Source organism: Marmota marmota, unplaced genomic scaffold (assembly GCF_001458135.2).
Source record: "Marmota marmota marmota unplaced genomic scaffold, marMar, whole genome shotgun sequence".
Taxonomy (NCBI): domain Eukaryota; kingdom Metazoa; phylum Chordata; class Mammalia; order Rodentia; family Sciuridae; genus Marmota; species Marmota marmota.
The window spans coordinates 2,880,691-2,892,756 of record NW_025999880.1 but is presented as its reverse complement, the minus strand read 5'-3'; the positions used below and the strand labels follow the sequence as shown (position 1 = coordinate 2,892,756).

General features: G+C 50.7%; 1 protein-coding gene across 6 annotated transcripts in view; it reads right to left on the bottom strand.

Moving 5' to 3' along the window:
• The window catches only part of Tbx4 (T-box transcription factor 4), a 30,708-nt gene extending 20,798 nt beyond the window's left edge, over nt 1-9,910 (bottom strand). The window contains exons 1-3 of one of the 6 annotated variants that reach the window (XM_048788137.1): nt 9,701-9,910; nt 5,751-5,939; nt 4,907-5,058 (exon numbers count right to left, since the gene is read on the bottom strand). In XM_048788137.1, coding sequence (XP_048644094.1) covers nt 4,907-5,058; nt 5,751-5,936 — 338 coding nt within the window. In that variant the 5' untranslated portion in view covers nt 5,937-5,939; nt 9,701-9,910. Of the gene's footprint in view, nt 1-4,906; nt 5,059-5,750; nt 6,371-9,700 lie in introns of those variants that run through there. The other 5 variants (XM_015495850.2, XM_048788122.1, XM_048788128.1 and 2 more) reach the window with 5 other exon arrangements.
• Between the last annotated feature and the right edge of the window lie 2,156 nt (nt 9,911-12,066).

The following is a 12,066-nucleotide window of genomic DNA, read 5'->3' as shown; positions in this document are numbered from 1 at the left end:
CGACCCGCCTGCAGCCTTCACGCAGGACCCGCGCGCCTTCTCCCCCGGCGCCGCGCGCAGGGTGCTGTCCCAGTTCCCCGCACCCCTCGGACTCAGTACCACTAGACACATGGGCACTCCCCCGGCACAGGACGCGCGGAAATGGCTCCGCCAGGGGAATAAACAAGCTGCCTCCTCGCCGCCCGCGAGGAGATGAAAGCCCTGGTTTCTTCTCTGATCATGAGACGGGCTCTGAAAGGGTGCGGGCCTGGAGCCTTTATCTGCTTCATACTCGGAAATGGTTTTAGAATGAGCTGCTAAGATAAGCGTTCTCCGATGTTTCTGGGTGTCGGAGGCTTGCAGAGCCCGGGCCGGGGCTTGGGGGCATTTTGATTTTGGCAACAAATCTATAAACGCGAACTCACTATAGAGAGAGGGGACGCCCAAGTGATCGCTGTGCCGAGGGAGCCACGCGGTTGTCAAATTCAAGGCGCTGACCTTCCTGCCTACCCCCAACCCCGGAGCGTGGGGCAGACAATAGAGGACCTGGGGTCTCATCCGATTCTCTCCGCCTGGCCTGGCTCCAAACCCACCTCAGCCTGGACTTCCCTGGGACTCCGAGGGCTCCAGAAGCAGCTACCTGCGCCTTTTCTTAAATTCGGCACAAAAATAAATCTAAGGGGTGAGAAGTCTGGAAAGTGGTTTCCAGGGTGGGAGTGGTGGTGACTGGAGGGCGCTCAGGAGGGACTCTGCGTGTTCTCTTCCTTTCTCTAGATTGTAGTTTCAGCTCTGTCCCTTTTGTGAAAAGTTATAGAGCTGTACCCTTAAGATTCGTACATTTTTTTCTGCAGAAATACTGCAGTAAAATCGACATTAAAATTATATATGCTCACACACACATACACACACACATGCCTTAGAGCCAGAGTCTGGAAAAAGAAGAAAAAAAAAAAAGCTGCAGGGAAAAGACAGGGGTACACTGGAAACTTCAGCGACTTCTACCCCTAATGTCCAGGGGTCCTCAGGAAGAATACTAGGTAGGAATGGAAAGAGGCCAGGGCTCAGACACCAAAGCTGAGGTTAGGGTGGGGTAGGGATGGGTGCTGCTTATACTGAAGCCAAACTTTTTGTAGCCAAAAGATTTCTGAGAGCATGTCCAAGCTACTCAATTGATTCCCACTACACACACACACACACACACACACACAGTTTTCTAATTCGCCCAAAGCATTTTTAAGAAATATTTTCCCTGAGGGGAGGAGCAGGGTGAGGGTGTGTGGAATGGATGCTGTTTGGGAAGGTCAGTTGCTTCTCTTAGATTTTTTTTTAAAAAGGCACTTCCTTTTGATAGACTTTTGCTTTCAGAAAATACTTTAAGAAGAGATCAAAGCACTCTCTCCCCAACCCACTTTCCCAGTGTCTTCAACCCTTACTTCTCTTATCATCCACGCCACTGGGCTCTGACGCTCTGTATACAGAGCGAGGGCAATTGGCTTTGAAGCCCCGGATTAAGCCTGGCCAAATCCTTGCCTCAGAATAACAAACAATACAGGTTCAACAGGAGTTCTCATCGGTAGTTCATTTTTCAAACGCAAATTCACTGTCACTAACACAAGCAACATTGAACTCAACAGGCTATGAAGGCTGATAGTGGAGATTTATCTGGTGGCAAAACATGACCTAGGAGTAGGGCAGTCAGACGGTTAGGGAATTTTCATTTTGGGGAGTTTATATTTAAATTTTTGTGGAGCTCACTTTTATCTGTATTTGGGAGAAAATGCAGTTTCTCACATGTATCAAGCTTGGCAGCAATGTGGAATCTGCTCTCTGCAGTGACCAGCAGGAGCCCTGTGGGTGCAGAGGCCTGTGATGGACAGAAACTGGCTGGGGAGCCGTTTGGCCCCCATTTTACACCTGACATCAGGGGTTCCTGAGCATCCAGAAATTAGTATGTTACCTTGTGGTTGGCATTTTATTCACCAAATGAAAATTGACAATTTATTCTCTAATCACTTTCAAGGACTCAGGCTCAGATAGGAGGCTTATGAGCCAAGAACTCAAACTGGCTTGAGAACATTCTGCATCCCCTTTTCCAGGAACCCCTCTCCCCCCACCAGGCAGTGTGTTATCATGTCCCCAACCAGTCATGGTCTCTAGGGCAGAACAGCCCCACATTAAACAGGGCCCTGCAAAAAAAATGCAATCAAGGGGATTTCTCAAAGCTAGGGTCTTGTTCTGGGTGGGTGTGGGGTGCATCATCTGTTTGGCTCTTGTAGGCCTATCGATTGCCTAACTTCCCTGCTCTGGGTTTAGTTTATGTCTTCCCAGTTCTCTTCCAGTTCTCGCAGTCTAGGAATCTGTGATCCAAGGTTTAGGAGAGAGGTTCAGGCCATCTGCTAAGAAATGAAACTATCCCAGGAAGGGTTCTGGTGGAAACACAGAGTTTAGGGGAACAGGGAGAGGCACAGGAAAGAATGTTGCCTACAAAGCAAGCTGCATCCAGAGCCTGCCCTTGCACAATCATCAGAGTGATAAAAGTGGTTTCTGAAGACATTGGGGTGCTGGGAGCTGGGGTGCAGCTCAGTGGTAGAGCAGCATGTGCAAAACCCTGAGTAGGATCCCCAGCATTAAAAAAAAAAGTGGGCAGCCATGCAGGAGGACATGGGGTCTATGAGAATCGTGGGGTGGGGGTAGGGAGGAATGAGGCTAGTGACTTAGTGACTTTCTTAAGAACTAGACCAGATCCAAAGATAACTTTCTGCCACAGAAATTAAAGGCTGTGATGAATCTGTAATCATCCCAGCCTTCCCCCGCCCCCTGTACTGAGGATTGAACCCAGGAGTTTCATAGATGCTAGGCAAACACACTACCACTGAGCTACATCCCTAGCCCTGTTCATTTTATTTTCTCAAAGTTGCCCAGGCTCATTTGGAACTTGCGACCTCCTGCCTAAGCCTCTGGAGGAACTGGGATTACAAGGGTGCACCACCACGCCCAATGCATCACCATTATTTTGAAACTATTATCATCATTCCCTGAGGTTCCTCTCTAAGCCATCATGAGGATCAGGCACAAACATCTGCCTAAAGCTGGTCACCTCTGGAATGTGTGTGTGTGTGTGTGTGTGTGTGTGTGTGTGCTGCTCTCTCAGAGCAAGGAGGGAAGAGGACCCACACAGGTGCAGGAAACCCTCTGAGGAGAACCACAAATAACTTTTGTTTAAAATGGCAGAGGCCAGACAAATCCAGAGAACATGTGGGCCATTTAGTTTGAAGAGACAAGGTTATTTCTGCTGCCTAAAAAAATGGAACTTCTGGATCTTTTTTTTTTTTTCCTTCCCTCTACTTCATCAGCACAAGAAATAAATCCCCCTCTCAACACCTGTAATCCACTTGACAATTTACCCAGCAACATTCACATGATCCCCTGGTTGGAGTCTATCAATAATTTAAAAAAAAAAAAGGGGCAGCAGGTACGTCTATAACTACCATTTACCTGACACCACAAAGCTTACAGGAGTGGCCAAGTGCACTCAGGAAAAGGCTGAACTTGCAACAACCAACAACCGGACCTTCTCTCCTCAATGGCTACTCCACACGGCATCCTCTACCAAACTCCCTCATGCATCCTCTTCCTCATCCTCAAATGCAGCAAACTCAGTCCTGAAACCAACCTGCCTCATTCCCTAATAGAGGCCCGTGGTAGCCATGCCACCTCCCTGACTAAGGCACGAGTGTGGCCAAGTGTCCAGACCTCTTCCCTCAACAAAATAAAGCATTGCAAGAGCCTGCCAGCAAACAGAGAAAAGAATGACCACAGCACCCCTACACCACACACAACAAACCAGATGCTTTTTGTTTCTTTTGAATACTTGTTTCTTTTGAATATCGCTGTGCTAGGTACTTTACAAACAATTATAAGGACCTTTTCTTTTAAGGACAGGGGCAGGCAGAGACCCTTAAGTCTCTTATCTGAGGTTGCAGAGAAGGAAATAGCTGAACAGGAGCACTCTCCCATCTCACGATCTAACTCCAGATCCCTGGCTTTTGATGGTTTACCATCAAATTTCTTTAAAATCCCAATTTGGGGCCCACAACCAGGCAAAGGGACACTTTTATACCTAACCTATCCCTGGGGACCAAAATCAAGTGTGTACATGTGGAAAGAGCAAAGGGTGGGGAGAGTGTTCCTGAACCTGAACTTTCCAGTGTCTTCAGCAATCTCCCCTCACCTGTCAACCATTCTCCTGAGTCATTCCTGCCCCACCCCAGACACCCCATCCCAACGAATCTCTGTCATCTGCCATCTGAGTCTTCCTCCTCTCACTCTCTCCTCCCTGTTCTCTCCCACAGACACCAGCGCATTTTAAAGATGTTTCCACTTTATAAATCATCCCTCTCTGGCAGCCACTGAGAGCTGCCCCAAACAGCACATACAGAGCCCAACGGGTGCCTTCCCCTCAGCCCAGGAGCAGCTTGGAAACAGAGGAATGAGAGACTTGTGGGTCATTCTGCTCCTGAAAAGTTACATAAATTGAAAAACAGTCCCATCCTCATCCTCTTCTACCATCTGCCAGGGAGCATCTCCCAATTCAAACAATCAGAGAAACCCTGCTAGTCCCCAGAGAGAGGAGGACAAAGCAACCCTGCAGGAGGGCAAAAGGATTGGGAATAGCCATCCTCGTTTGCATATCACTTGCACAGTATTGCTCCCCTCTCAACCTTTGCAGCAGCACCCTCCAAGGAGTAATTCCCTGAGCCTTGGCTGCAGGTCCCAAGCTGCTGTGGGATGTGACCCTGAGATCCGAGAGTTCGACAGGACTCCCATGGGACCTCAGGCTGGGAACGATTGCTAACTGAACTTGCTGAGATGATTCCCATTGCTCCCGCTTTCCAACCACCCCCCAAGTATATCTCCCGCGGCTGACCTGCCCGCCTTGGTGATGATCATCTCAGTGCCCGCCTCGTGAAACTTCTTCCAGAGCTCCTTCTCATGCAGCCCCACCTTGATGTTCTCGATGGTCTGGGGAGGTGAAGGAAGGGGACTCATGTCTGTTTGTCCCAGGGCTCCAAGAGGAGCCTGTGGAAAGGAGAACACAGATCCGAGGAAGTGTGCAGAACACACCAGCCCAGAAGCCCACGTCTCAAGACTTCCTTCTACAAAATTATTTTGAGACATTGGTGAATTTAAACAATTTAATTGGTGAATTTAAACAATTTAATTTAAATTGGTGAATTTAAACAATTTAATCAGACCCCTTTAGGGTCCTCAGAGATAGATGATACTCTTCAACCCAATCACTTCAGGTGGCTGGCTGTGGGCAGACACAAGAACACCCAGATAGGCACACACAACTCGGATTCTGTGCATGAGGATTACCCGGTTATCACAGGGAAGCCTCAGCAACGTACACTGGGCCTCGAAGTGGCTAAGCGACTCCAGTGCACAACCATAAGGGGTCGGCTTGTCCCACCCGCTTTCAGGCTTTCACCCCTGCCCTCTCAAGTTTTCGGGACTAAACATTTGGCTCGAGCTCTCTCCCCTAGCGCAGGAATCTCCCTCCCCAGCCTGCCCCACAGTAGCCCTGAGGGTTCAAAGTGGATAAGAATCCAAAAAACCAAGAGTATGAGGCTTGCCCAGGGAGAACCAAAAAGCAGACAGTCAGGCAGCCAGGTTGCCCTGAAAGAGTTCTGCCCGCGATCAGACTGAATGACCTGCACAAGCAGACAAACCGACGCCCGAAGTCTACTCGAAGGCTGGTGCTGCCCTACCTGCTCTGCAGCGGCAACGTCTGTGCCGGGGCCTGGGGGACTGCCGAGCGCCGCTCCGCTGAGGCTGGGCGCTGCCAGCGCGGGCTCCGGGGCGTTGGCGGTGTTGGCCGAGCTGCCCTCCCCGAGCGCTGGACCCGGGGCCCGGAAGGCCTCCTCGCTCTCGGACAGGCCTTTATCCTGCAGCATCTCCTGCGGGCACAGCACACACCGAGTCACTCGACCAGATCCACAGTGGCCCAGGCCCGCAGCCCTCTCCAGCAGAGCTGGGGTCCTCATGCAGGCGTGGAGGCAGCACTAACGCACGTGGACCCCGCCCCCTTCTGAGCTGGGGGAGGGAGCGTGTGGAGAGGGCAGAACCCTCGACTCCTTGCTCAGGGTTCTGGACCTAGTAGGGTCTGTGTGCAGTTGAGATCTGCCAGTGTGGAGACATGTGATGAGTAGGTCTGGGGTAAGACCCGCCCTCTCCGCATAGCCCTATTTGCAACTCCTGTCCCTCCTTCCTGCTGGGCAACATGGAACCCGAGGCCTGGGTCTTCTAAGTGGAGTACAGGTCCTATTCTTGGTCCAAGGCAACCAGAACACTCCCTGGACTGGCAAGAGAAGACAGCCAGGCCTGAAGGCAGGGACCAAAGCTCCAGCAGCTCCACACCTGCAGAGAACTAGAGCTGGGTGGCCCTTTAGGCCTCTATTCATTCATCTGCCCTCACCCACCCATTCAGATGGAACTCAGGTAGAGACTTCTGAACCAAAGACTTTCACTCTTACACATTCCCACCGGGCACAAGCATCCTCACACAAGGGCACACACAGGACCCTTACACTGCATCCAACTCGCCCAAACATCTACACTTTGTTAGGGTTCCTTTGATTCAGGCCCTGATCTTTTTCAGGACTCTCATTCCCACTGGTGCATTGGTCCAAAGGAGCCAAAGCCTTCCTAGCTAAGGATCCCAGGCCAGTAGGTTAGGTCCAGTTCATAGGCACAGTCCAGTCTTGCCTCAGGGCACAGTGCTATTTCCCTAAGTGCCTGGGCCTATGCACGCTCCTACCCATGTGTCTGCTCCCAGTCTGCAGCTGGTCCTGGACTACCAGAAGGAGCCCCCAGTTTGCAAGGACCAACTAGTCGTGTCCTACATCCCTCAGGAGTGCAATCCTACTCTATCTCTGCTCCACTTCTTACCTCCCGGCTCTGGTTAAGTTCTGGTGGGCTTTCAGTATGTCTGACTGCCTATCTTGTGGCAGGGTGCCTCTTCCTTTTTTCCTCCTATCTTCTTTTTGTTTTCTCCTGGATCTCCCTTGGTATCCCCAAGCTCAGATGCCTCGCCCACCCTGTTCAGTAAACTCCCCATCCCGGATTTAAGATTTCAGCTCCCAGGGCCTGGCAAAGTAAACAAGCCAAGTGCAACTGAGGAGATAAAAAGGGGCCAGGGCTGGGAAAAGCCCATAAAGATAAGGCTGACAGCCTAGAGGGTCCTTGACCACAGCCTGGAACAAGAGTCGCAGGACGTGGCCGGCCCCATCGCGGGCTCTTTGAACCACGTGCGGGTTCTGCTGGGCTGAGCCTTGGAAACCTAGGAGCCCCTAAACAGGGGGACGCTGCACGACGACGAAAGTAGTTGCGCGCTGGAGTCAAGGCACTGTTTCCCACTGTATCTGGGCCCGAGCCAGGATAGGCGCCCGCGAACGGCGGGTCCCAAGCGCCACGGCTTCCGAGACCGGGAGGAGGGGCTGCCTCGGCCCCTAGGTCCTCTGAGGGGCTTCTGTCACCCCTGAGCCCTACAGAGACGCTGTTCGACTGGAGTCCAGCACTCTTAATCCAGCTCCACACACAGCACGTCCGCTGAGCGTGTCCACTGACGCGGGTCTAGTCGCTTGGATTGGCTATGAATTGCAATGCGTTCTTTCCCTCTGCGGGGTTCGCTTCCTCCTTTTCTCGGTCCCGGAGCCACATCCTCATCTTTAGACAGTTTGCCCTCTCCGAACTCCCGGGCAATTCCCTTTTTTCCCCCAGCCCAGCTGACCCGAAGGGGCAGTCCCCGCTGTCCCCCTCGGATTCTGAGCCCCAATGTTCTTGGACGCTAGACCGCCGGCTCTCGCCATCAGCCAGGGTCGGCGGCCAGCGCTCGCCCGCCGCAGCCTCTGAGTGGGTCCTTCACGTCGACCCTCCGCAGGTTCTGCTTCCTCAGCGCTTGGGCTCCTCGCTTTCGGCAGTCTCGTTTTCCGAGGGCAGCATTTTTCTTTTCACTTTTAGATCAGTAAAGATGTTTCTCTTGCACTGAGTAAATTGATATTTTGTACTATTTTTAATATTTTAATTGTGCCCATTATCAGAATAATGCTGTGGTCAGTTTAGTAACATTAAGAATATTTATTCTACTACACGAATTATTCGTACTTTTATCTTTAATACTGTATGGTAAAATCACTGATTTGATTCGTTAATTTATCATTGTTTAATATGTTATTGATTTTCTATCTCGGCTTCAGCATTCCAGAGCCCCTGGCAGATCAGTAACACTGTTGCCAATATCTAGGAAGACTCGATATTCCAAAAGGTCACTAATAATCTATCCTTATTTTATTTTTACTCCATATCCCTCAAATGTTTCCGTTTCTATCTCTCCATTCTGTTTAGATTTTGTCACTCTGTCTCAATAGTAAGTTATCTGCTATAACTTGTAATATTATTGTTCTCGATATTCACATTAATTTTCTATATTTCTTGTTATTTTACCATAATTTGTTTTGTTAGGATTGTTCATAATGCTCCAGGTACTATTCTTCATCACATCGTTACAATATCTTGTTACTTTGTCATTATTTGTAATGTTACAGATCTTAACTCGCTAGTTATTTTTCATCACATCATTACTTCTTGTTACTTTGTCATAATTTGCAATATTGCTGTAGCTCAATACTCTGATTATTTTTCATCACATCTATACAATACTTCTTATTACTCAACCATTATTTATAATGTTGTGATTATTAATGCCTTGGTCATAAATTGTCATATTACTCCAGCAATTCTCATTACTGCATCTTATATTACTATTACCCTTAAGACTTTTGTTAGTATTTAATAAATCAATACCTTATACAATATTATAGTATATGATAGCATCCTATCAGTACTAATAGTATTTCCTTTCATAGTATTTTTCATTGTTCACCTTTTGCCTAGTTTGTTTCCTACAGTTGCCTATAGTTTAGTAATTTGTTATAGCATTACTATTTGTTATGTTTTTGCAATTGATTTTAATAAAGTAGTTCCTACATAGTTCCTGTATTTGGTGTTATTTTGTTTTTAATTCTTTTAATGTTGTGATTACAATTCTTGCTTGATTTTGAAAGTGACTTATTTTATTATTGTAAAGTTCAAGTGTTTTATCAGTTATGCTACTTAGCCCTGTTTCTTTGGTTATTGCTTACATCTTGATAATTTTTGATCATCGATTGTTACTTGCATACAGTGTCCCTTGGTTTAATTTTGAAGGGTCTGTTGTATGAAAGACTCTTAAGTCCAGTATTCTGATCACTTATATTTTTGCAACGATTTTTGCCGCCAGTATCCGGGCTCTCTTCCTTGGCTTTTTTCTCTGCTATAACACCAATTTCAAGGCCACTATTCCTCCTGTCACAGCTTAACATTGTTCCTAGAGTGCTGGCTCTATCATGTCCATACTCTTGGGTCCCTAAACCCATTTAGTACCGTTACTCAGAAAAGAGGGCTTGCGCCCCAACTGCTGGGTATCGGGCCGAGGCAGCTGCTAGACCTGAAGCGCTATCGTCGCCCTCCTTGTAGCCTTGACCTTCCTTAGGTTCTTATCCTGGTTGTGTTACTTGCCCCAGCTCATCCTCCTCGACCCCGTAGCCAAATTCTGGGCTGTTGGTGTCCTCAGCCCCGCAAGCCCGGCTCACCCCCCCATCCCGCTGAAAACGACACTCACCCTAACTGCACTGCCGCATGCGGAGGTGCCTGCTGCCTGAGGTCCACTGCAGGCTTGGGTCTGGGGTACGCAGGACAACCCGGGTTCCGACTCTGGGCGCCGGTTCAGGGTAGCGCTGCCGGTCGCACCCTCGGGGTCGGACACATCCCGGCTGTGGAGCGGGCCCTTGATCTCCGAGGCTGCACTTTGGGGCCTTAGCTCCCTCCTCCCTCCCTCCCTCCGAGGCCGCACGCCCCCCCTCCGCCCGCGCTGACGTCGTCGCTGTCAATCAGTCGGCACCCGCCGCCCCCCGGGGAGGGGGGCTCTGGGGTCCTCCGGCTCCACCGCCCTCTCGGACCCCAATCCCGGAGCTGGCCTCCAACTCCTCCACCGCGCGGCCTGGTGCCCTCCCCGCGGCCCTCGGCCCCGCCGACCGACCGGGTAGGGGCCGGGAGCCCCGCATGGTTTAGATTAGAGAGGCGGGAAGAAAAGGCGAGCGGCCCTGTTGTGCCGCCCGGCTCCCACCCGAGGATTGTCAACTAGGACCGCTCGCCCGGCGCCGCGGGGCCAGCAGGCTGGGATGCTCTACCGCTGGGCCCGGCTCTTGCCGGGGCCCACTTCCAGACAGCCACTTCCACGAACCCCCCACCCTCTCTCCGACCCGCTCCCCGTCATACACGCAGTTTATTTGGCAGCCCATTTCCCAGGGCCGTGGGAGCACACGCGCTCTGTAGCCCCTCGCGCCCTTTATCCATCATGCCCACCCCAATCCTCACACCTGCACGCTCCGGGCACTGGGTCTCTGCTCCCCAAGCCCTGCTCTTCCCAGCCTGGAGGCCGCGAGCACCGGACCTGATCTGAAGCGCCTTGGAGTCGGCAGCGGAGGTCACCAGTGAGGGCAGGCCTTGCGTTCGGGCAAGGAGGAGGCCTGGTGGTGGCCGGGTCTGGAGCGGCGGCGCAGGAGAGGTGCTGGGCCCGTCTCTGAGATGAAGCTCAGGCCAGGCTTGAGGGTGCCAGGCTTGGCAGAGCCTTTTGGGGAATCTGTCGCCCAGCGCCAGAACTCCACCAGCAGGTCCCCTAGATGCTGCAAAGTTGAAGATGAAGCCCAGTGACTGCTGCTTCAGTTTAGGAAGAGACACTCTGGTGGGTGTCAGCCCAGTCTCCGTGCCTCAGAAAGTGAGGCCCGCTCAGCCGCCTAGACCTCCCTATCCAGCCTGCCCCCTTCTGGGTCCACTTACCTCTATTCCTCTCTGTACCTTTCCACAGGCCCCTGAGGTTCCACAGGCAGAGAGACCCATGTGGACCTCAGCCCATGCCCCAGCCTCACAGCCTGTCACATGTCCATAATACCTGGGCAAGGACAAACCTGCCCACCCATCCTCAAAGGCCCCAGAATTCTCCACCAATAAGGATTCCTAGATTGGTTCCTCAGTTCTCAGCAAGGGTTGCATCCTCCCCTCCACTGGGGTACCCAGCCTCTTCAATCAACCACTGTTCCTTTCCAGATTCTGACCCCAGAATTAGATGGGAAGGGAACAGCTCAGGAAAATTCCTCTCCTAGATGCATCTGTCCCTTTTCTAATGCCAGGAAATGGAAAGCCAGAATCAATACTTCCTTCACCTCCCTGCACTCAAAGGAGGAAGCAAAACATCAACTCATAAAGCCAGCTGCTGCTGTCAGGAGCCTGTGTCTGCTCAACAATCAGCCCACTGCTCAAGAATCCCTATCAGCCAGGGGTACCAGATTCCTCTACCTCATCTTTCCTCCATAACTCCTCTCTTGAAGTTCCAGACCAGGGAAGGGAAGTAAGATCTAAGAGAGATGGAGAAGCTTAATCCTTTCCCAATCCTGCCTCCTTCTGGAGTGGAGAAAGGGAAGGCCCTGGTGTTTCGAAGATGCCTAGGGAGTCATGTTTCCTGTGTCAGGGAGAACTGGATGACAAGCCTCAGCTTCTGCTCTCAAGCCCCCTCCCATGCCCTCTTCAACAACTTGTAGGAAAGTTCTTTGCAAATAAATAGTGGCAACCTAACCAGCCAATTACTGTGTGAAATGGTGAACAGGGAGAGCAGTGAATCACCAGGTAACATGGGAAGACTAGAGTTAGGCCGGGCTCTAAAAGAATTTGACAGTCATCGGAGGAAGTTCATAATGAGACCATATAACATAGCTCTTCTAAACAAAAGGAAAAACTAGACTGGAGCTTTCAATGAGTGCAAGTCTTTCTGAAGACTCACAAGACACAGTCTAAATCAACACTGACTGGTTCATGATGACATGGAGAAATGAGATATGAAAGGGACAGGCAAGGTTTTGGCAGTGAAAAGGAAGCAGCAAACCAGCCAGCAAGTGAGTAAGAGAGAAAGACAGGTGACCTACGTGCATTCCC